The following is a 23,383-nucleotide window of genomic DNA, read 5'->3' on the forward strand; positions in this document are numbered from 1 at the left end:
ACATGTTCAATATATCTATTGGACATCTAGTTTGAACTGTCTGACAGGCAACTGGAGATTCAAGATTGGAGGTCAGTTTAGAGGGTGTGGATTCGTGGGGATCCAATGAAAGGGACTGAAAAAGTCAGTTATTTAGGAAGAGAATCAAGAGAGAGTGGCATCCCAAAAACCTAAAGAAAAGAGAATATTAGGAAAGAGAGAACGTTTAACAGTGTCAAAGGCTGCAGAGAGGTCAAGGAGAATAAGGACTGAGAAAAGGCCATTGAGCTTGGCAATTAAAAGACCATCAGTAACTCTGGAGAAAGCAGCTCTGATAGGATGATGAGGTCATAAGCAGGATTGTAAGGGGTTAAAAGGAAAGTAAAAGGAGAGAAACTGGACGCTCCTCTTGTACATGGCCTTCTCAAGGAGTTTAGACACAAAGGGCAGAAGAGAAACAGGATGTTAATTAGCAGGAATGGAAGGATCCAGTGAGGGGTTTTTTTTTTTTCAAAATGGGAGAGACCTGGACATGTTTGCTAGCAGTAGGGAATGAGAAAATAAATGAATGAGTGGGAATTGACAGAGGTAGCAATCTGTTGGAGACAGGATGGAATGAGATCTCTTGAACAAGTAGAGGGGTTAGCTTTGGTAAGGAGCAAGGCCACTTCATCATGCAGGACAAGGGTGAAGGAGAAGAACGTGACTTCAAGGCACCTGAGTGATGGAAAATAAGGAAGAGAGAAGAAGAAGGAGCTCTCAGTGAATGGCCTCAATTTTTTCTATAAAATATGAGACAAGGTTCTCAGCTAAGAAGGGGGAAGGAGGATGAAAAGGTTTGGAAGAGTTGTTGTGGAGAGTGGGATAGTGAGTTGATAAGGAAGGTACAGTAGGATTGCCTAAAACCAGTGAGAGCCCAATCAAGGTTATGTAACATAAATGTGTCCTGGACCCAGTCAGAATGGTTGTGATGATTTTCTCCACCTTCATTAAGCAACACGTGTGTAGAAGTAAAGGTGAAAATTGGTGGATGATGAGAATGATCCAAGGTTGGGCTTTTCACAGTTGTTGAAATGCTAAGGGGGCTAAGGACTGAAGAGATGAGGACAGTGCGGAGTTGAATTGGTTCACCAAGAGGTGAAGATGAGGAAAGGAAGAGAGAGTGGCCTGTACAGGGAAGATGATCTAGGGTACAATCAAGAGATTGGAGGTCACAGTGTGGACAAAGAACAGGATTTAATAAAAGAAGACAGAGGAAGAGGTGGAAAATGAATAGATCATGATCAGACTAGGAGATTCTCAAACACAGTGGTGGTGCGTTTTTGGGTGATGGCAACATCAAGGGTAAGATTATTTTTTGTGTGTGGTTGATGTAGGGTGGAGTAGCTCATGGGAAGTGAGTAGGTTGAGGAACTAAGTGGTTAGAGTATCGAAGGGAGTGTCAATATGTATGTTGAAGTCCCCTAATATGAGGGCAGAAGTTGTGGAAGAGAGAAAAATTATGAGCCACGTACCAAACCTATTTCAGAAAGAAGGGGATGTCTGTAGATAAGAGCTACCAGGATTTTGATTGGGTGGCAGAGATGAACAGTATGAACTCCAAAAGAGGAGAGGTTACTGAGTGATGGAGGTAGGGAGGGAACCTAGAAGGGGCAATAGGGAACAAGAAGTATTCTAGCACCCCCAACTTGACCAGGGAGCCAAGGGGAATGAATGAAGATACAGCCAATACTGGAAAGGGTGGGCAGGGAGGCTATGTCACCATTGAGAAGTCAGGTTTCTATAATAGACAGAAGATGGAAGGAGTGGAAAAGAAAAGCAATTAGGAAGAAGGAAGTTTCTTGCTTATGGAACAGGTATTCTGGAAGTGGAGGATGGGGTTTTTTTTTTGTTTTTTTTGTCTAGGCCATGAGGTCAAGTGACTTGCCTAGGTCACACAGCTAGTAAATGTTATGTGTCTGAGGCCGCATTTGAACTCAGGTCCTCCTAAATCTAGGAGCAGTACTCTATCCACTGTGCCACCTAGCTGCCCCTGGAGGATGGTATTTGGTTGGAACTTTGGAGTGGGAGGGTCAAGAAGGATGGGAAGAAGGAACTGGGTGGTGGGGTGGGAATGAGGTTTGGACGATGACCCACAAGGATTCAGAATTACTAGGATGTGTAAGGTATGATGAGGTGTGAGAATGTTCCTCACTGAGTGGAAGGTGCTTCTCTTCTTCCCTAAGGATGATGCGGATCGGGCGAAAGACAAGGGCAGCATGAAATGGAAGGTACATGGTCAGATAGAAGGCCCTGTGCACTACTTCTCTCCTTTGGAGATGAGGCACAACAGGGTGAAGCAGCAGAAGAAAGTCCCACCAACTTTCCTCTTCCTCTTTCCTCCAGGGACAGGCACAGCAAGAGATGGAAGGCCTGATGAGGGTCAAAAGAAAAGTTGATCTTTTTGCACTAGAGGTTCTCAACATTCCAGCTGGGAGATCAGGCTGGCAGCAGAAGGTAGGAGTCGCCTTGTGCTGGCACAGATAGAACATGGCTTGCCCTTGTCACCTTCCCTCAGGGGACAGAAAGCCGGGAGGTCAGAGGAAGGTTTAGACCATTCATGATTCCCTGCAATGAGGGAATTTGTTTTGTTTAACTAAGCATATTTGTTACAAGGAATTCATTGTTTGTTTCTATTTTTTCAATGGGTTGAGAGATGGGAGGAAGAGAAAATCGGTTTCTATTTTTTTTAATAAAGAAGAAGGATATTACAGATGTACAATGTTGTGCACACTCTTCATGTAGTCACTGTATTAAGTTTTACTTCATTGTTTACTTTGTTACAAGAGACCCATCACAGAGTGGGGGTAATCCCAAATGTACTATAAAAACAAAACATCAATATAATTAAGAAAATAAAACTAAGAAAGAGTAAAGACATTGGTGGGGGCTTATGATTTATGTTTTGAATGGCTGCAGATCCCAAGATTACCTAGAACCTGGAGTATCTTTTCTGGTGACCTTTCATGTAAGAGGAAGGACACAAGCATTTATGAAATACCTAGTATGTGCCAGGCACTGTGCTAAGTGTTTTACAATTATTATCACATTTTATCCTCACAGCAACCCTGGGAGGTAGGTGCTATTATTATCCCCGTTTTACACTTAAGGAAACTGAGGCAGACAGAGGTGAAGTTACTTGCCTAGGGTCACACAGCAGGCTGTATCTGAGGCCAGGTTTGACTTTAGATCTTCCTCACTCCGGGCCCAGGGTTCTATCCACTGCGCTGCCACCATCTGCTAAGAAAGAAATAGAATGTTACTGACCCACAAGGAATAACAAACATGAAGAATTAATTCAGAGAAATATGGAAAATGACACAGAGGGAAGAAAGTGGAGCCAAAAGAACCATACCCACAATAACTGTAACAGTGTAAATAAAGTTGAAATGGGGAGGCAACAAAACTCAGGTCAATTGCAAAGGTCCATGGTAGTCAATGTCAATGTGAAGGACAGTACTTGGCACATTGATGCTATCCAGTCATTTCAGTCGTGTCTGACTCTTCGTTTGCCATTGCCTTCTCCAGCTCCTTTTACAGATGAGAAAACTGAGGCAAAGTGAGTTAAGTGACTTGCCCAGAGTCACACAGCTAGCAAGTGTCTGAAGACAGATTTGAACTCAGAAGGATGAAGCTTCCTGACTCCAGGACTGCCACTTTATTCACTGTGCCATCTAGTTACCCTCAAAGAGGAATACTAGACTAGAATTCTATCTCTCTGCAAATAACACAAACAGTGTTAGTCTAGGGAAAATGATTTATAAATTCAAGCTGCTTTCCTGGTCACTATCTCTGAATAGGGAAGGACTGCCTCAAGCTATATCTAGAGGCTTTACTTCCTACCCACCAAATGCCAGTTTTACAATGCCCATCACAGAGTGAATCTAGGGAATAAGCCCATTTATCCAGATTAATAGCAAACAGAAATCAGAGAAGTTCTACAGATTAGAATATACCACGCAATACACAGAATGACTGGGTCGTACCACTGGATGCAATCCATCTGAACTCAACTGGGAGTCCCTGTCTCACCCAAGGAGACATTCACCAAAGTCTTTACTGCAGCAAGCTGAAAATCAGTGATATGTCATGGAGCTGGCTGCTCTATGTTTCTGCTTCTTCCCAAAATCTTTCTTTCCCTCCAAAGCACTCTGAATGAAAAGGGCCTAGAATCCTGATGAATCTTCTCTGAAGGCTGGAATAGAAGACAAGAATTTCTCCTCTCCCAAGCCCTTACCAACTTTGCCCCTCACAGATATGAAGAATCAAGTAATCATTCTTTCCACTAATGTTTAGATGCAGAGGTTGGAACCTACGGCCTTGAAGCCACATATAACACTCTAGATCCTCAAGTGTGGCCCTTTGACCGAATCCAAACTTCACAGAACAAATCCAAAGAGCAGCTCTGTTGTCCCCACTCTTTCACTTATTTTCAACCGCTCCCTACTGACTCCTTCCCTACCACCTACAAACATGCCCTTGTCTTTCCCTTCCTAAAATCAAAAACAAAACCAAAAAACCCTCTATTGATCCTTCAGTCCCTTATAACTATCATCTTATATCTCCTTTGCCTTTATGGCCAAACCTCTTGAAAAGGCCATCTAGAATAGGAGCCTCCACTTTCACTGTTCTCTTACAATTCTTAACCCCTTACAATCCTGCTCATGACCTCCCTATTCTACCAAAACTGCTCTCTCCAGTTATCAGTGATCTCCTAGTTGCCAAACCCAATAGCCTTTTCTCAATCCTCATTCTCCTTGACCTCTCTGCAGCCTTTGACACTCAGGATCATTTTCTCTTCCTTCATACCCTCTCCTCTCTAGGTTTTCAAGGTCTTCCTCCGACTGTTCCTTTTCAGGCTCCTTTACTGAATCCTCCTCCAGATCATTCCTTCTAACCATAGATGTTTCTCTGGGTTCTGTCCTGGACCTTCTTCTCTTCTCCCTCTACACTACTTCACTTGGTGATCTCATCAGCTCCCATAGGTTTAATTATCATCTCTATGATGATGATTCCCAAATCTACCTTGCCTGCCCCAACCTTCTGCTGATCTCCAGCCTTGTATTTCCAACTGCCTTTCAGATATCTCAAATAGATACCTGTAACTAAACACGTCCAAAACTGAACTCACTGTCTTTCCCTTTAAACCATTTCCCACTCCTACTTTCCCTACTACTACCACAATCTACAAGCCATCCTAGACTCCTCACAATCTCTCACTCCCCATATTCAATTCTTTGCCAAAGCATGATAATTTCACCTTTGCAATATCTCTCCCACTCCTCTTCTCTCCTGTGACACTGCCACCACCCTGGTGAAAGCCCACATCACCTCACACCTGGATTATTCCAATAGCCTGCAGGTAGGTCTGCAGCCTCTCAAGTCTGCTCAAGTCTCTCTCCACTCCAATCTATCGTCCATTCAGCCATTAAAATGATTTTCCTACAACAAAGGTCCAACCTTGTCACCCCCCCTACTCAAAAAACTCCAGTGGCTCCCTGTTGCCAGCAGGATCAAATACAAAATGCTCTGCTTGACATTCAAAGCCCTTCAGGACCCAGCACCCACCTACCTTGCTGGTATTCTTACACCTTATTTCTCAAGTCATATTCTTCAACCTAGTGACACCACCAGTCTCCTGGCTGGTCCACCCACCAGACCCTCCACCTCCCAATTACAGGCATTTTCTCTGGCTGTGCCCATCCCTGCAAAGGATGTCCTTCCTCCACTCCACCTTACTAGCCTCCCTGGCTTCCTTTTAAGTGCCAACCAAAATCTCACCTTTTACAGGAAGCCTTTCCCAGTCTCTTAACTTTAGTGCCTTCCCTCTGTTAATTATGTCCTGCTTATCCTGCACAGAGCTTCTTAGTACATATTCATTTGCTTGTTGTCTCCATTAGATTGTAAGCTCCTTGAAGGCAGGGGCTGTCTTTTGCCCCCGTATCCCCAGAGCTTTCGGCAGTGACTAGCACGTGGGAGGAGCTTAACGAATGTTTGGTGACAGGCAGACCTATGGTCAGGCAGTGGGGTAAGTGGTAGGGATACAAAGAAAGACAGTCCCTGCCTCAGGGAGCTTACAATCACACTACTTACAAACCAGCTATCAGGCAGTCCCTGCCCTCAGGGAGCTTACAATCTAATGGGGAACATATCACACTAACAACTACTTACAAACAAGCTATCAGGCAATGGGCAGCCCGAAGCCTTGGAAAGAAAAGATTTTCAAGTGTTTGAAGAGGCTGCTTCCTTACAAACAGACATTTGCCTGTCACAATTGTTCATTACAACTGAGCTCAGATCTTGCAGAAGTTACAGTCCAGATGCAGCATTAAATTTCATGCCTTTCAGTAAAGAATTGGTTTTTCAGCTGGGGCGTAGCTTATTTCCTCTTCTCCTCCCCTGGGGTAGAAGCGTATATAAACACACAGAGAAAAAGCGAAGCTGCCACAGCCGCCTCGTTGGCCCCTTTTGGCTCTTCACAGCCACCGTATCAGGACGTATCCGGAAATGACCGTTTGGTGTACTTCCAGACTGCAGGCGTCAGCTCCCGGCTCAGGCTATCATGAAGCCCCCTGTAAGGCGGCGCGCAGCTCCGTCGCGGTACCGAGGGTTGGCCCCGGCCGGGGTCCGCAGGGCCACACTCTGGACCCCACGGGAAAAGCAGCAACTCCTCCGTTTACTGCAGGCACGAGACGGGGAGAGAGAACCCGAGGCTGCGGAGCTGAGGCAGGGGCTGCCCCACCGGAGCGAGGCTGAGGTTCGGGGGCGGGGCCGAGGGGAAGGAGGCGGAGCATGGCCCCGGCCAGAACGAGGAAAGAGGCAGTGCGAGACTGCTGTGGGGGCGGGGCTGGAGGAAAAGGAGAAGTGAGGGATAGTAGCCTAGGGAGGCTGAAGGAGGGGGCGGAGCAAAGACCAGAGCGAGGCTGTAGGGGCGGGGATGAAGGGAAAGGGGCGGGGTTGAGTTGTGGGGGCACGTGCTGGGCGTGAGGCTGAGGGGAACGTCCATCAGTCCACCAGTCCTCTTTTATAAAGTGCCGGGTGTGTGCTAGACAGTGTGCTAAGCGCTGGGGGTACAAACAGAGGCAAAAGACAATCCATGCCTTCAAGGGGCTCACAGTGCATAGCAAGGTGCCCTGCCCATAGGATATACTTAATAAATGTTTACTGAGTGAATGAATCTAATGAGGGAGACGATATGCAAATAAGTACCTAGAAAGGAAGCTGAGTACAAGATGAGCAGAAGACAGTTGACAGAGGGAAGGCACTGGAATTAAGTGGGACTGGGGAAGGCTTCCTATAGGAGGTGGGATTTTGTCTGGGACTTGAAGGAAGCCAGGGAGGTCAGTGGTCAGTGGAGGAGGAAGAGCGTTCCAGGCATGGGGGACAGCCAGAGAGAATGCCCAGAGCTGAGAGATGGAGGGTCTTGTTTGTGGAAGAGGCAGGATCATGGAAGAATAGTTGGTGGGGAGTAAGGTGTAAGAAAACTGGAAAGGGAGGAGGGGGCCAGGTCATGAAGGGCTTTCAATGCCAAGTAGGGCATTTTGTATTTGATGGGGGGGGCAGTAGGAAGTCACTAGAGTTTATTGAGTAGGGACTCTTGGTGACATGATCAGACTTGGGCTTAAGGAAAATCACTTTAGTGGCTGAATGCAGGGTAGATTTGTGGTGAGAGGTGTGAGGAAGGTAGGAACACAGTGCTACCCCCCCCCACCCAGCAGGCTATTGTTATATGACTGGGTGTGAGTTGATGACAGTCTGCACCAAGGTTGTGATAGTGTCAGAGGGGAGAAAGGACATGTGGGAGAGATGTTGCAAAGGTGAAATTGACAGGGTTTGCAGTGGATAGAGCACTGCCCTGGAGTCAGGAGGACCTGAGTTGAAATTGAAGCTCAGGGCATAACACTCACTAGCTGTGTGACTCTGGGCAAGTCTTTTAACCCCAGTTGCCTCATCCCCCCCAAAAAAAAGGAAAAGAAATTCACAGGCCTTGGCAACAGCTTGAATATGGGGATAAAAGATACTGAGGAGCCTAGAATGACCCCTAGATTGGGGGCCTGAGGGATTGGGAGTGTGGCATTGCTTTCTACAGTTGAGATAGGAGGTGGGGCAGGTTTAGGGGGAAAGATTTATAATGAGTTCAGTTTTAGGCATATTGAGTTTCAGATGTCTACTGGACATCCAGTTTGAGGTGATTGAAACGCAGTTGGAGATAGAAGAAAAGTAGATTTGAGAATTATCGTTTTAGAGATGGTAATTAAATTCACTGGAGCTGATGAGATCATCAAGTGGAGTAGTACAGAGGGAGAAGAGAAGAGGGCCCAGCACAGAACCCAGAGGGATACCTATGATTAGAGGGCATGATCTGGAGAAGGGTCCAGTAAAGGAGCCTGACAAGGAGCAGTCAGAGAGGTAGGAGAAGAACCTCGAAAACCCAGAGAGAAGAGCAGATCAAGGAAGAGAGAATGATCCTGGGTGTCAAAGGCTGCAGAGAGGTGAAGGAGAATGAGGATTGAGAAAGGGCCATTGGGTTTGACAGCCAAGAGATCATTGACAACTTGGAGAGTACAGTTTTGGTAGAATAGGGAGGTCACGAGCAGAACTTAAGGAGTTAAGAAGAGAGTGAGGGGATAGTGGAAGCACCTTTGTAGATGGCCTTCTCATGGAGTTTAGCCACAAAGGACAGAAAAGAAACAGGATGGTAGTTAGCAAGGATGGAAGGATCAAGTGAGGGTTTTTCCAGGATGGTGGAGACTTGGACGTATTTGTAGGCAGCAGGAAATGAAGCAGTGACCTGAGAGATTGAAAATAAGAGATAGAGTCAGATGACAGAGGGGGATAATCTATTACTGGAGATGAGATGGAATAGGTTCCCATTGAGCAGGTAGAAGGGTTAGCCTTGGTAAGGAGTAAGGCTACCTCATCACAAGACAGGGGTGGAGGAGGACAGAGGGACAGAAAGCACCTCAGGAACAGGAGATGAGAAAGAGGGAGCTTATGGTGAATGGCCTCATTTTTTTCTGTAAAATAGGAGGTGAGGTTCTCAGCTGAGAGACTGGGGGGAGGGAGAGTCAGGGGAGGTTTGAGGAGGGATGAGGAGGTTTGGAAGAGCTGCTGTGAAGAGTGGGAGAGGGAGTTGATGAGGGAGATATACAAGATTTACCTAGCTGTGGTGAGGGCCCAGTTGAGGTTGGGTATCACATTTATAGTGGACCTAGTCAGAATGATTGTGTGATTTTCTCCATCTTCATTTTGTAGCATGTGTGTAGTATGGAAAGGGGCAAATGGTGGGAGTGATCCAGGCTGAGTTTTGGCAGGGCATAATGGAGGAAATGATAAAGAGCTAAGGATTCAGGAGAGGGCCACAGTGTAGAATTGAATTGGTTTAACAAGGGTCAGGGTGGAAAAAAAGAGGAGAGGGTGGCCAGTGCAGGGGAGATGGCCTGGGAGACAATTGAGAAGTCAAGGAATTGGAGTTTGTGGGGGCAGGAGAGGAGGAAGGTTGGGCAAAAGGGGCAAAGTTTGAGGCTCAGGTGAGTCAGGGCTGGGATAAGGGGTGAGGCTGGAGGGAGGCTGAGGGCTTTCGTGGCAAAAGCTAGGTTGAGGTGAAGAGGGTGGGAGAATTTAGATGGCTGAGAGTCAGGTTCACACGGGGAGGAGGGGAATCTGAGGGGATCTTAACTGAGCAGGGGAGGGGCTCCCAGGTAGAGGGAGCAGGGCTCCTGGGGCCAGTGAGAGGGTGAGGTAAGGGGCTTAGCTAGAGCCTGGAGTCTTAGGTAAGGGATGGGGCCAGGGCCAAGTTTGGGTGAGTTTTAGATGAGGGACTGGGGCTGGATTTAGGCCAGCTGGATGGCACAGTGGATGGAGTGCTGGACCTGGAATCAGGAAGACCTACCTGAATTTGAATTCTGCTTCATGCAGTAGCTAGCTCTGTGACCTTGGGCAAGTTACTTCCATCAATGCTCTCAGCCTGTTTCTCCACTTGTATTGGGAGAATAACAACCTATCACCCAGGGTTGTGGTGAGGACCAAATAAGATAACATGAGAAGCACCTTGCAGAGCTTAAGGCCTGTATAAATTCTGCTGTCATTGTTATCATCATCATCATCATCATCATTATTAATCTGTGCTGTGAAAGGTGAGACTCAGGTGAACCTGGTTGGAGGAGGGCTGAGGTTGAGATGGCTTGAGGCTAAAGTGATAAAGGTCTGGGGGATTTAGGGGAGCCATGAGGGGGATCCCCAGGATGGAAGTGAGGCTCAGGGGATACTGAGGAAGCTCATGCTCCTTCAGTGTCCCGAGCACTTTGTGTGAGTCCTGACACCCTGACTTTGTAACCTTGGGCAAGCCAGTTCCCTCTTCTTTGCTTCCATTTTTCCATGTAGAAAAGGAGCACATTTGACGTCATGGTCTCCCTAAGTCCTCCAGGGATCGCAGTCTTGTGGTCTGGGCCCTCAGGATGTACAGAGCAGAGTTGGGGACAAGCTTATGTCTTACTCAGACTGTTGGGGGAGAGTAAAGATCTGTGAGAGGCAAAGACAACTGGTGTTTAAAAAGCATGAATTGGGTTATCTGTTCAGTGCCTACTGTGTGCTGGATGGAAGAGTCCTGGGAGTGCCCAAAGAGGCAGAAAGAGAGAGAACCAAGGTTAGGCTACTGTCTTGAAGCCAGTGGCATCCAGAAAGTAATTGACGTCAGCTTTGGGAGAAAAATGGGTCCAGCACAAAGGAGAAGATCCTTTCTATCAGGAAGGAGAGGTGATCTCTTCCCCTTCCTCAGGCAAGATAAGGTGGGTGGTCTGCCGGGAGCACCTGCGTCCCCGGCTGTGGTCTAATGCTGGCAGAGTGTGAAGAGAGAAAGAATCACTGGGCCAGGTGGGAGCAGTGAAGAACAAACTCTGTTTATTGATCTGAGGGCTCAGGCTTATATAGTACTGGATCAAGCTATAGTAATGTTATTCTTCATGAAAAGTACAAATCTAATTAGGTGATTTCCTTACTTCCTTGTACCTTGTCTGTTACATTGTATCCTGCGTCCTGTCCCGTACCCCATCCGTTTCCTCCCTTCCTGCATCCTGTTCTCAAGAGACAGAACTGGGGGGGGGGGGGTGAGCCGACATCCTGAGTTTCACAGCTGTCAGGCTTAGTACAATCTACAGGTAAGACCCGGGCTGGCCTAAGCCCTCCAACTCCCCAAAGCCGGCCCTCTACAGTGGTCCAAGGAAAAAAGGATAATTGGGATTTCTATATTCAGTTCAAGAAATTCAGCACAGTTATGAAGTACTTTCTGAGTGCAAGGTCCTGAGGAAATTAATATATTACATCAAAGAATCACAGCATTTTGGCATTGAAATTCAATTAGAAAAGCATTTATTAAATACCCACTGTGTGCCAGGCACTTAGGAGGAGCTGGGGATCTAAAAAATGAAAGTAGGCCCCACCCTTGAGGAGAGACTTTAAACATTCTTCTGGAAGGGAGGGTCCTCAGTAGCCGAGTAATCCACATCCAACCTAAAGAAGAAGGCCTTCAGTGTCCCAGAAACTGGAGGTCCAGCTTCAGAAACCTTGCCAGAGAGAGACTTTCTGACCTCCCAAGGCAACCTCTTCCCCTTTGAGAGAGCTCCCACTGCTGCCAAGTCTTTCCTTATCTTGAGCCTCTGTTTGCCTCCATGTATCCTTCACTCCTGGTTCTGCTGTCTGGACCCAAACAGAACGAGTTGAACCCTTCTTCCACTTGACAGCTGTTTCCCAAGTATTTGAAGGTCTCTCCTGTTTCTACTAAGTCTTCTCTTCTCCATGGTAAACATCCCTAATTCCTTCATGGACTCAAGGCCTTTCTCCAGCCTGGTGGCCCTGCTTTGGATGCTGTTCAGCTTATCAGTGTCCTTCCCCAATGTGGCCAGGCTTCATACAGCACTCCTGAAGTGGTCTGACTAGGGCAGAGTCCAGTGGGACCATTACCTCTTTATTCTTGGAAGCAGTGCCTCTCTTAATGCAGTTCAAGCTTTGTTTTAGCTGCTTTCTCCATTGGCTCCGTGAGTCACCCAAACCGCAGATACTTTTCAGACAAACTGCTGTCTTACCGTGCTTTGGAATGGAACAACATTTCCTTCCTAATGGAAAAGCACTCATTAATTGTTTCCTGTGAGCCAAGCACTGTGCTGATTGTTGGGGATACAAATAAAATGTTTCATGGAACTCACATTCTAATTAGGGGAGACAATCCTGATGCGTGCCCCACCTTGTGAAGCTGATTTTCTTAAACCCACATCTAAGAATTTGTATTTTCCTATTTCATAGATTTCTACTTGGAGAGGACTCCCAGGTCATTGTGTCTAACTCCTTCCTTTATTTTCTAGATAAGAAATAAGAGGCCAGAAAAGGCAATGCCTTCTCCAAGGTGGCACAGGCAGCATATGGTAGAACCAAGGCCAGAACCCAGCGTGCTTTCCCCCCGCACCACACCATCTAGTCCCCACTGAATTTTTGCTCCAGTGTTCCCGTGTGCAGTGTCTTTATTGGCTGTCCTTTCCAAAACTGAGAAGCATGCTAGTTATGCCTTTGTGCAAGGTCTAGATAAAAATATTAACCAGCACATGACCCAGTATCGATCTTGATGCATTGCACTGCAAACTTCCTTCCAATTTGATACCAAGTCATTCATGTCCAGCCATCCAGCTAGCTCTCCATCTGTGTAATTGTACCCTCTTCTAGCCTAGAAGTGTCAAACAGCGGTTGGGAAATATGTATCAAAATAAACAAAAATAAAACAAAAGATAGATGATGTGAATGTGTGGTTTTCTAAGTCCGCACGCAGCCAGCAGGGATTCTTGTCTTTCAACTTTACACCACTCATCTAGCCCACATCTGTCTGTCTCTTCCATAAGACTAATATGTAACACATCATCAAATGATTTTTGAAAACAGATGGATTTCTGCATGTGACTATTAATACCCCTTCTTGATATAGAATGCCAGTCTTGGAACTCAAAGTCTCATGGGGGTTAAGACCAAAACATACCACACACTACTATTGACAGGTATAGTAGAAGGTACAAAGGTCTCTCTGTGTTTAAGGGGCAGGACTTAACTTACCAGGGGAAACCAAGGAAGGCTTCCTGTAGGAGATAGGTTTGATTCAGATTATGTCATGAGCTCCTTTGGGTCAGGAGCTGTTTTTGCCTTCCTTTGTATCCCCAGTGCTTAACACAGCGTTTAGTACATAATTAAATGAGTTGACATTTGTAAGGTGCTTTGCCACTTAAAGCACTATATAAATACTGGCAATCATGATTATTATGTGATTAATGCTGTTCATTGACTTGGATTTGGGCTTATTGGGTGCTTGGGGGACATGGGGAATTTGGGCAGCCCTCTGCCCTGTCCTGAGTGAAGCTTTGGACAGACTCAGAACGTTAGCGTCCTCTCTGATTCCTTCTCTACCCCCTCCTGCCATTTCTTTCCAGATCCAGGATTTCCTGCAGTTGTTGAAGCGTCGTGTGGCCCGGGAGGTGATTCAGCAGGAGCATCGCTGCTGCCGGAAGGAACCGAGGCTTCACAGGGCTGAAGTTCCAGCCCCCATTGAGGTGAAGCTGGGGTGAGAATACCAGATAAGTCAGAATGTGGGGGACAGGAGGCCCATAAGCAAGGGGTAGGGTCTGAGAGAAAAGACCCCAAGTTTAACTGGTGTGGCACATGGAAGGATGGCAGGAGCATTGTATTTGCTCCTGTGACCCAGAGCCAGTCTTTTAGCCTCTGTGCCTCAGGTTCCTAATCTGTAAAATGAGGGGATTAGACTAGAATCTAGTGGTCCTCAAGGTCCCTGTGATGCTGTGCCACTTGGCTGGGGTGTGAGAGGAGTCTTTGAGGGACGTGAGATGGATCTGGGTGAGGAAGAAGAGAGGCAGTTGACATCTTGCCAAGAAAAGATAAGCAGTGGCCCTGGGTGATCAGATTGTAATACTGGGTTCAATTCTAGGTTTGGACAGATCTGGCTACAAAGGTGACCGACCATTTGGAAGAAGCAATGACCACTGCCTTTTCCCAGGTACCAGGGGCCCCGGAGTTCTTGAACTCAGTTCTTTTTTCCAGATATCTGTGATTTCATCAGGGTAGGCACTGCCTTGTCTGTATCATAGTTGACCACCTTATTGAGCTCCTACAGTCAGAAAACTTCATCTCCTCATGGCTGGCTGTCTGGGAATAAGGCTTTCCTGAGCTGGTTCTGAGAAGCCTTGAATATTGCCACCAGAGCAGACTCGAAGGCTCTCCATTCTGGTAGACGTAGCAGAGCAGCGTTCAAGAGCCCAGGGCCTCTCCTTAGCCACAATGAGCCATCAGAAAAGGACGTCACAATTGGTCTTTCTAAGAAGTCACTACCCACGCGTCTGTCTTTTGGGGAAAAGCTAGAGCAGGGGATCTTAAACTAGGCTTGATAGGTTCCCCCCCACCCCTAAGGGTTCCATGAGTAATTTTCAGGAGTCTTTGAACTTTAATGAGAAAAAAATTATACCCCCTCCTCTTGAAACTCTAGTGGCTCCCTCTTACCCCTGGGATCAAATCTAAAGTCCTGTTTGGCTCTCAGAGCCCTTCAGGACCTGAGCTTCTTGGCCTTCTTGTCCCTCCCTCCCTTGTCCATTGGCTGCCCGCCACGCCAGGCACTCTCCACACGTCCTGGTTTCTCTGGCTTCCTGCAGGAGGCCTTCCCTCGTCCCCCTGAATGCTGGTGCCCTTCCCTCTGCTGATTGTCTGCAGGTTGTTTGCTACCCAGTTGTGGGTGTGCTGTGTCCCTCGTTAGACTGTGAGCTCTTTGAGAGAGGGGCCCTTTGTCTCCCTAGGGTTAAGCAGGGTCCCTGGCACATGGTCCAAGCTTAATAAATGCTTAAATTACTGACTAACTTTATTTTCACTAACTTCTAATTTCCTTTAATGATTTAAAAATGTGATTCTGAGAAGGGATCTGTAGATGTCACCAAATTGCCAAAGAGGTCCCCAACGCAAGAAAGGTTGAGGAGATCCCCTTGTCCCACACCTCCTGCAAGAGATGGGTGAACTTCAGATGCAAAGAGAGACATTCATTTTTTGGCCTGGCCAACGAAGGTTTTTGTTCTGCTAAACTGTGCATGATAATGACAGCAGCTTTGTTTTTCTTCCACTGGGAAGAGTGAGAAAGGCCTGTAAAAAGAAATAGCTTCTGAAAATAAAGGAGGTGGGAAACCGAAGAGCCCCTGACCCAGAGGAAGAACAAATTCAGGGTGAGGGGCTGCTCGGGGCTGTCCCATCTCCTGCAGGTGTCAGGCCCTCGGCTGCGGGCCCTTTATGCTGTTTTCTCTCTGCCCCTCCCAGATCCTGACCATTGCTGCGACAGAACCCGGGAGTCTGCTCCACTCCATTCCAGAGAAGCCAACCCAAGCCAGTGAGAGACAGCTTCTCTCCAAAGACTCTTGTTCCCAGGGAGAACTCCCGCCTCAGGCCCCAGAGCCCACCCGAGAGACCAGTGGGGGAGCGTCTGGCACCTCAGACGCCCAAGTCGAGATGAACTCCTCCAAATCTAGCCCTGCCTCACCCACAAGCGGAGACTTTGTCATTGACTTTGAGAAGATATATAAATATCTGTCAAGCGTATCCCGGAGTGGCAAGGGCCTTGAGCTCTCCCCTGGAGGTGAGTGGGGATGTGAGGAGAGGGGAGCTCCATGCTGGGGAGGGGAGCAAGAAGTAGAGCAGTGGGCTGAGAAGTGGGGCACGGATGGGGAGGGAGAGAGTGCTAGCCTGGGCTTCAGGTACTCACTACCGCATGACCCTGGGCGAGTCACTGAACCTCTCCTCCCAAGGCTGGTGTGAGGATTAAATGAGGTCATCCTTGTAACGTGCTTGGCAGACCCTTGAGGGCTCTGTCAGTGCTAGTGGTCCTTACCGTCATCCCCGGCCACACTCACTCCCCCTTCTTCTTGATTCCTAGAGGCTGCCGTCCTCCTCGATCTGCTCATGTCCCTCCCTGAGGAGCTCAGTCGCCTGCCCTGTGAAAGGCTACAGGCCCACATGGCTGGTTCCTACAGAAAACTGGTACGCCCTCAATCGGACTCAGGCCCAAGCCCTGAGGACCCTGGCAAAGGCCACTCCATGGAAGACAGTGAAGTTAGCACCTCCCCCAGCAGTGCCCCAGGAAGCGTGGAGAGCCCCACTCCTGAGAGTCCTGCTGCTTCTGGGCCAAGTCTGCCCCCTGCTCAGCACCAGCTGTGGCAGGATCTGGAGTTCTGTCCTCTGAACCCATTCCTGGTTCCCTTGGAGCTTCTGTCTCAGGCCCCAACTCCTGGGCCGTGAGCGCTGGCAAGCCCTTTGCCAGGGGACCCTCCTGAGGGCGGGGCCCTACACTGCATCCCCAGGCAAGGGCTGTGTGTGGGGTCGTGAGGGTGTGAGTGTGTATGTGTGGGGGGGGGTGGTCAGGGTGAAAGGAGGAGGGAAAAAAGGTGAGCTCCTAGGAAATAAAGCTATGTTTATTATTTCTGAAATTCCTTTGCTATTTTGTCCTAGGTTTCTAGGCAATTCTGTGACTCTGGGTTTATATGATTCCCTATTCTCAATATCCGATCAGGAATTTAAAGAAATTTCAAAGTTCCTGGGGCTCGGAATCGTGTCTGTTCTGTTGAACCCCATTCCCTCTCTGGATGTGAGGAGTTGCATGTGTGGCATATGTGTTTGAAAGAGATTTTGGGCAAACGAGTCCTGGGCGTTCTGGGGCAGTCAGGGTTGTTCTGGGAAAAGCACTTTTTAAACCTTAAAGTTTGATTTAAGGGTGATTTTAAAAAATGATGCACCTGCTTCTTCAGCAGATACTTATTGAGTATCTCTAATGTGCACGGATGTCTTCCTCTCCGCTTCTCCACCCTGCCCGGTGTGGGTGAGAAAGCTCAGCATCAGAACACCCCGGTGCTTGCCACCCTCAACACTGCCATTCCTTTGATACCTTAGTTTTCAGTTCGGTATTGTAATGAAGGTTGGCTTTCTGCCGAGCCCTCTGGTCCAGTTGATGGTGGGCACAGTTAAAACGTTTATCCGTCTCAAAAATATGTAACTTAGGTTCAGAAGGAATGTAAGGCAGGACTCTGGATGCTGGTTTTTATTTTCAAAATGTAATTGCAAAAACTAATAAAAACAAAATTAAATTACAAGTAACTGAGAAATTCCTCAGCATAATTTACAAGTGGTTGTAAAACTGTTAAGTCATTCATATTTTGTCATTTAATTTTAAGATGAAACTATTTACTTTGTCTAATTAATGCAAAGATGTGCTTTCTCAAAAATTAGTTTCAGTCCTGGTTTACTCAAGCACCCACCTTTGCTCCTCTGACAGTCATCCAGTGTTAACTGTGCTCACTATGTTAACACCAAATTAATTTTGCTTTGTTAATACCCCAATTAAATAAGCAATTTCAAGGTTTTTAACTTAAAATCAGCCAGCTTCTTCAAAGAAGCACAAACTTCTTTCACAATTCTGGGTTGTTTTTTTCCATTCTTTCCCATCCTCATTTCATCAAACAGAATATTCAATAGTATCGTGATTGAAAACTGGGCCGTGCATATATTCTCTTTCACCTAAATATGTGATGCAATAAACAGTCTCCAAAATGTTAATTCATTTTCAAACAGGTTCAAAATGAACATTTCTTGACACATGCCCTGTCCCAACCACAGCTTACCTCGCTGTTTTCTTCTTTTTTCCTGAGGTTCTGGTTGTCCTCCCAGCACCACTCCACATCAGGGAAGTATCAGCTAACTTCTGGGGCCTGCTTCCCCCCCCCCCCCCCACCTTGTGGCTGTCCACCCAAAGGAGACAGACCCAGGGACTGCGTTTTCTCTGATTCTTTTCTCAGACTTCACTTGGACCCCATGGCCACTTGTCCTTAGCTCAATGGGGGTGCCTGTCTCAGCCCATGCCTTTTCTCCTATTACTACGGAACAAGCTTTAGAGTTACCCAGTGAGGGGGGTAGTGTGCATGTTAATACCCCACTTTCCAGCTGAGTTAGCACCTCAGTCAGTCACGCCCTAGGAAGAGAGCCCCACTCCTGAGAGCTGTACGGGTCCCTCCTCGATGATGAGGGGTGATGATCAAGATCGCGTCAGACGTGGGATTCAAATGGAGGCCTATTGGGCCCTCAAGTCCAGCATTCTTTCCACTAAGCCAGTCTTCCAATCCTACCTTGCAATGAATTGGCCCATTCAGACCAATGAGTTTGCTCTTCTTCCTTCCTGGGATGCCTTAGAACAGTGGTGGGGAACCTTCGGCTTGGAGACTGAGTGTGGTCCTTTTGCCAAATCCAAACTTCACAGAACAGATCCCCTTAATGAAAGGATTTGTTCTATAAGACTTGGATCCTAGAGCTGAGGCCAAGGGGTGGCTTATGGTCCTTGCATCTGGTCTCAACCCCTCTTTCCTCCACCATTCCAATCATACCAACAGCTGAAACTCCACTCTGGGTGCAAAGTTCTCAGTAGAGAGCGGTCACTAGCCCCAACCTGTACTCTCTCCTTGTCTTCTGTTGTTTACTGGACATCAGAGCCGTCTACTATGGCTTCACCATCCCCCTAACTCTTAGCTGCTGTAGGTAGGGCAGGGCCCCTCAGGCACCCCCCGAGGCACTTCAGAATGTCATTGTGCCTTGAACTTCAACCATACTTAGCTATTTCTTCCAGCCTAAAGATGTTGGGACAAGGCATTGGGGAAGAAGCAGCAGCTGAGGTAGAGGAGATGTGGCCTTCCAAAGGATGGCGAAGAACAGGGGGTCAGAGATGAAAGTGGCACAGGGAATGGTTTTGTTCCACCCCACCCCCACCCCACTTCAGGTTTAGCAGGCCCTTAACACACTGCATCTCATGGAAATAAGGGTACAAAGGTGTTTATTGTAAGGGGGATGGGAAGCAGATGGGACCGGGAGTTTAAGGGGAATTTGAGAAAATGTCATGGAACAGCGGTGCTGTCAGGAGTGAGCCGATGTGGGTAAGAGGGCGGTAGGACAGTGGCACGAATAGGCCAGGGCTGCTAGGTTCTGAGACCCTCTGACTCTGCAACAGCATGCACAACAGGGGCTAGGCCAGAGGAATAGGACTGAATGACCCAGTCCTGGTTTTGGAAGGGCACAGGGAAGGGGAGCGGGGGAGGGAGTCTGGTGGTGGCGAGAGCAGCATGTGAAATAGTTGATCAGCACAGCCAGAATCAGAGGGACAGAATGTCAGAAGTGGGACAGTGCCCTAGGCATCCAGCCCAGCCCCTTCTCCCTCCCCATTTTATAGTGCGGGAGTAGACCCGGGGAGTGGGAGGTTTATACCCAAGGACACACAGCTAGAGGCAGAGCTGAGATTTGAATCCAGATCTCCTCCCTGCCAGTCCAGGATGCTTCCCCACTACCCTGTTCTGTCTCTCATTCACCTTGAAGCTCTTTTTTTCCACCTCATCACAAAAACCACTCACACTCAGGACAGGATGATTTGTTATTTATTATTTGGGCCTGAGCTAAGGCGGCTGCGGGTGTTGTCTCTGTCCGCTGTCCAGCTTTCCTCCCCTTCCCCTCTCCTGTGTTTGGCTTGTCCTGGGTACATCCACTAGTTTTAGCTCAGGGGTGGTCTGGGTGAGCTGCTTTGGTCTTAGAGCCCAGCCAGGTGGGGTAGGGGCTCAGCACTTGTGGGAACTCGTTTATAAATGCTGCATGGCGGGGCAGGGGTGTTTGGGGTAGCTAGCCAGGCACCAGCCCTGGGTGGAAAAAAAAAACCCTACAGTAATCCGGGGGGAGAGCCCCCCCCCATAAGCTTCTATGCTTTGGGCGTGGACAGACAAAAAAAGCAACAAGAGGAATGTGTCAAGGATATCATATGGGTTTGGAAAAAGATCAGGTGGCCAGGAAGTTGGGGACGCCATTCTAGGCAGGGAAATGGTAGGAACGAAGGCACAGAGGTGGATAACAAGTCAGCCTGTGGGGTCTGGGAGAGCAGAAGGCCCCTGATTGGGGGTTGGGAGACAGGCTTAGAGGTTACTACAGTCACATGAGGAGAGGGCAGTGGGGGCAGAGGGGGCAGGATGGCCACACTCGTATCAGCTTTCAGCAGACATTACCTCCACCCTGGGGGAATGGGGGGGGTGTTAGCTAATAAGGGTTTGGGGCTGACCTGCAGCTAGGTATAGCCTTGTCAAAGAAACCTACCACCAAGTCTAGTTTGAGCCATCTTCGATCATCTGCTGCCCTTCACACAGTAGGCATTTAAGAAGTGTTAAGATAGGTTCAATTGTAGTGCCTTGCACAGCCATACTCCCCCCACTGCCCTCACGAAGCCCCTCTGCTCAGGATCTCCTTGACCAGGAAGTCAACCATTGGAAAAGGTTAGAGGCTTCTGAGGTTAGGGAGAGGGGGCTGGGCTGGGCTGGTGGCACAGTACCTTGCACATAATAGGCGCTTACTAAATGTTTGTTGAATTGAGGGAGGGGCTAAAGTGCTGGGAGTGGGGAAGGGGGAGGGTCTTGCTGAATTTCTCTTTCAGTAACTAGGTTCTGCAGTCCCAGTCTCGGGGAAGGGCATCAGTCCTGAGTGCTCCAGGAGAGTGGCCAGCCAGCTGTCATGAGAGAGGGGAGGCCAGCAGGTCAAATGGACAGAGGAAAAGGAGGAGGATGCAGCATCCAGAGCTTTGATCATCCATCACCAGGTAGCAGGCAGGGCAGGTGCGGGTCAGGAGGCATGGGAGCAGCCACCACCCCGGCCAGAGGAACTCCCTGAAGCACAGGAATGGGGGGCCTGCCTCCCAGAGCTTGCTCACTCTAGTCCCTCCCTGATGGAAGTGGGTGGGGAGAATGGCCCACTCCGCTTGGAAAAGCATCAACTGCCAGACCTTAGGCCTACTCATCTTGTGCCCTCGGGTGGAAGGACAGAGTGGATGTGAGAGCTTAGGAGCAGGAGTCAGGGTTAGGGGCAGCCTGGAGGTGGAATCCGGGTTTGAGAAGGGAGGCCTAGACCAGGCTTTGGGTCAGGGGAATAGGATAGCTTTGAGCCTTGGGTCACAGGCCAGGCCAGGTGGGAATCAGGGCATCTGGATAAGGAGAAAAGCCTGACGTTAGGCCAGATGAGGTAAAGTGGTGGGGGGGGTGAGTTTGGGGAGCCCTAGACCAAGCTGGGGTGCAAGAATGGAGGTGGTCCTGGGCCTTGGATTCTAGGCCAGTCTGGGGATGCGGTAGAGATACCAGGGTAGGGAGGACAGAGGGTGGAATCTCAGGGCGGAGCAGGGGCAGGGGCAGGGTGGGTAGGTGCGGGACCCTTCCGCTCTGCCGTCACACCAACGCATAGTCGAACTGGCCCCTCTCTAGCGCCTCCTTGTGGTCGGTCCAGGACGAGGCAGGCATGCGGCTGTAGGGGTCCAGGAGGATGCGGACGCAGCGCACCATGAGCAGCACCAAGAACAGCAGCAGAAACAGAACAAAGGCGAAGACCGTGCGCTGCTCGGCGTCCAGCCCCGCGGACCCCCCGCTTCCCCCTGTCCCTGGAGCCCCCGCCGGGGGACAGAGCCTCGTAGTCTGGAGTCCAGGCGGAGCTCATGGCTCCACTGGCAGCTCACATCGCCCGTCTGCCCGCCTCCCCCTCTGGGGCCACGACCCGGACCGGACTGGCACAGAGACCTGCGGAGAGGGAGAGAAGCCACAAATAGCTGCCACGCCCCCAGCGGCCCCCACCCCGTCCCTATCTCACTTCACCCCCTTCCTCGTACCTTCCCCACCCCCAACCGTCACTTAGTCCCCAACGCCACGGCTCCCTTAAACCTCCATCCCGCTACGCATCCTACACACCCATCCCCGCCCCCATACCCCTGGGAATCCCACCTCATTCCCACTCCGCTCCACAATCATCCACCCTCACCTCTGTCTCTCATTTCCTCGCTACCCTCCGTACACCCCCAGGCCCCATCCCATCTCCCACCTCACTTAAATTGTCCCATCCCACCCTAGTCCCGCCACCCCCCCCCCCCAAACACGTCCCATCACCTAATCCCGTGCTTCTTCATCCCGCGCAGTTATCCTCATCTAGGCACACACCACATACCTCGGTCCTAGTGTGTACCCCGTAAGTCCAATTTTACCTCCCCTCCTTCCAAACACCCCCAGTCCCTGGAACCTCAGCACACTTTCCTATCACACCATTTCCATACTCCTCCCCTCCCCGCCCTCGTACACCCAATTTTATCTCGGTTCCATCCCCCATCTATTCACCCTCACCACCCCCAGCCCCTTACCCCCTTACAACACTTCAAACCCACGTCCCCACCCATAAAACCTCACCCATCCCGCGACCTCATCACATCCCACCCCACTCTAAGCCTATTTTCCTTTTTTTAAGCCCACCCACTCATCTCTTACCTGCCCACGCCCGTGTACTCCCTTCTCTACCGCCCCTTTTGCCCCCCACCCCAGCCCTCTCACTCGGTGCATATGAGGGAGGAGACGAAGAACCTGGAGAGCTAAGCACTCCAGTCCTCATCTCGCCCCACACCACACCCTACACCCGCGCACCCCAGCCCCCAACCATCTCCATCCCCATCCTCAGTCCAGCCCCAGCCCAGCCCCAGCCCAACCTCAGCTACCTGGGGGCTGCTTCCCTTGCCTTGCCCCAGACACCCCAGCCTGCGCCCACCCACCCGGGTGCCCAGAGGCCGTTGCCGCCTCCTTTCTACCCACTCACCCTCCAGCCCACGTGCCCCCGAGCCCCTAAACCCTGTTCGACCCAAGGTCGCCCCCTGTCCCCTGCCCCTTCCGTGTCACCCCCGCAGTCACCCTTCCTCGTCTGTGCTCGCCCCGCCCTTGCAGCCCCCTCCCCATCCGTGCTCGTCCCTAGCCCTGTTTTCCTGCCCGTGGCTCCTACAGCCCCACCTCTGCCCCCCCCAGCCCCCTCCCTCACCCAGGGCTGGGGGTGAGGGCGTCTTGGTGCGCTCCCTCAACCCCGCTCCTCTCCGCTCCTCCTCTTCGCTCTCCCCGCGTCTCGGTGCGCTCAACCCCGTCTCAGCTGGCCCTGCCTGCCCTGCCGAAGTAGACGGAGGAGGCGCAGCCCGAGCCGCCGCGGCTGTTCCCATGGCGACGGGGGCGGGGCCGCCGCCAAGAGCCCAGAGGAGCGGGGGAGGGGGCGGGAGGCAAGGGAGGGAGGGCTCCCCACCGCACAGCCCCTTAACTCTTTGCAGGCCGGGTAGCCCTACCCGTAACTTAGCTCCTCTCCTCGGGCACTCCCCCTCCGATACCTGCTCCGGTTTCCCGGAACGGTCCTGCTTCCCCCACCCTAATGCTGTAAATCCCAGCTACTCCCCGACCGGGCCCCCTCCCCCGCTTCTACCGTTCCGGCCGTCTCT

At 49.8% G+C, this 23,383-nt stretch overlaps 2 protein-coding genes across 3 annotated transcripts; one reads left to right on the top strand and one right to left on the bottom strand.

Moving 5' to 3' along the window:
* Positions 1–2,367: 2,367 nt before the first annotated feature.
* SNAPC2 (small nuclear RNA activating complex polypeptide 2) lies at positions 2,368–17,183 on the top strand. 2 transcript variants are annotated; one of them, XM_020978140.2, is made up of 5 exons: positions 2,368–2,475; positions 13,482–13,601; positions 13,994–14,062; positions 15,361–15,676; positions 15,974–17,183. In XM_020978140.2, exons 1-5 carry the CDS (start codon positions 2,383–2,385, stop codon positions 16,333–16,335), a joined length of 960 nt encoding a protein of 319 aa, XP_020833799.2. In that variant the 5' UTR covers positions 2,368–2,382; the 3' UTR covers positions 16,336–17,183. The 2 variants fall into 2 exon arrangements, with proteins under 2 accessions (XP_020833799.2, XP_020833800.1); XM_020978141.2 differs by lacking the exon at positions 2,368–2,475 and adding an exon at positions 6,477–6,775.
* A 1,710-nt stretch (positions 17,184–18,893) lies between these two features.
* CTXN1 (cortexin 1) lies at positions 18,894–23,130 on the bottom strand. The gene is given in 3 exon segments (XM_020978139.2): positions 18,894–21,548; positions 21,550–21,668; positions 22,942–23,130. Coding segments are annotated over 2 exon segments (264 nt in total). The 5' UTR covers positions 21,589–21,668; positions 22,942–23,130; the 3' UTR covers positions 18,894–21,323.
* Positions 23,131–23,383: the final 253 nt, after the last annotated feature.

This window comes from Phascolarctos cinereus, unplaced genomic scaffold, assembly GCF_003287225.1.
Source record: "Phascolarctos cinereus isolate Bilbo 61053 unplaced genomic scaffold, phaCin_HiC Scaffold_4;HRSCAF=312, whole genome shotgun sequence".
NCBI classification, from domain to species: domain Eukaryota; kingdom Metazoa; phylum Chordata; class Mammalia; order Diprotodontia; family Phascolarctidae; genus Phascolarctos; species Phascolarctos cinereus.

What these genes read in the sequence shown, in the direction of transcription:
- SNAPC2 (XM_020978141.2), top strand. Translation starts at nt 6,581, where the DNA reads ATGAAGCCCCCTGTAAGGCGGCGCGCAGCTCCGTCGCGGTACCGAGGG. An exon ending in CCCACCGGAGCGAGGCTGAG is followed by an intron (nt 6,776 to 13,481) that starts GTTCGGGGGCGG and finishes ATTTCTTTCCAG; the next exon opens with ATCCAGGATTTCCTGCAGTT. An exon ending in AAGTTCCAGCCCCCATTGAG is followed by an intron (nt 13,602 to 13,993) that starts GTGAAGCTGGGG and finishes GTTCAATTCTAG; the next exon opens with GTTTGGACAGATCTGGCTAC.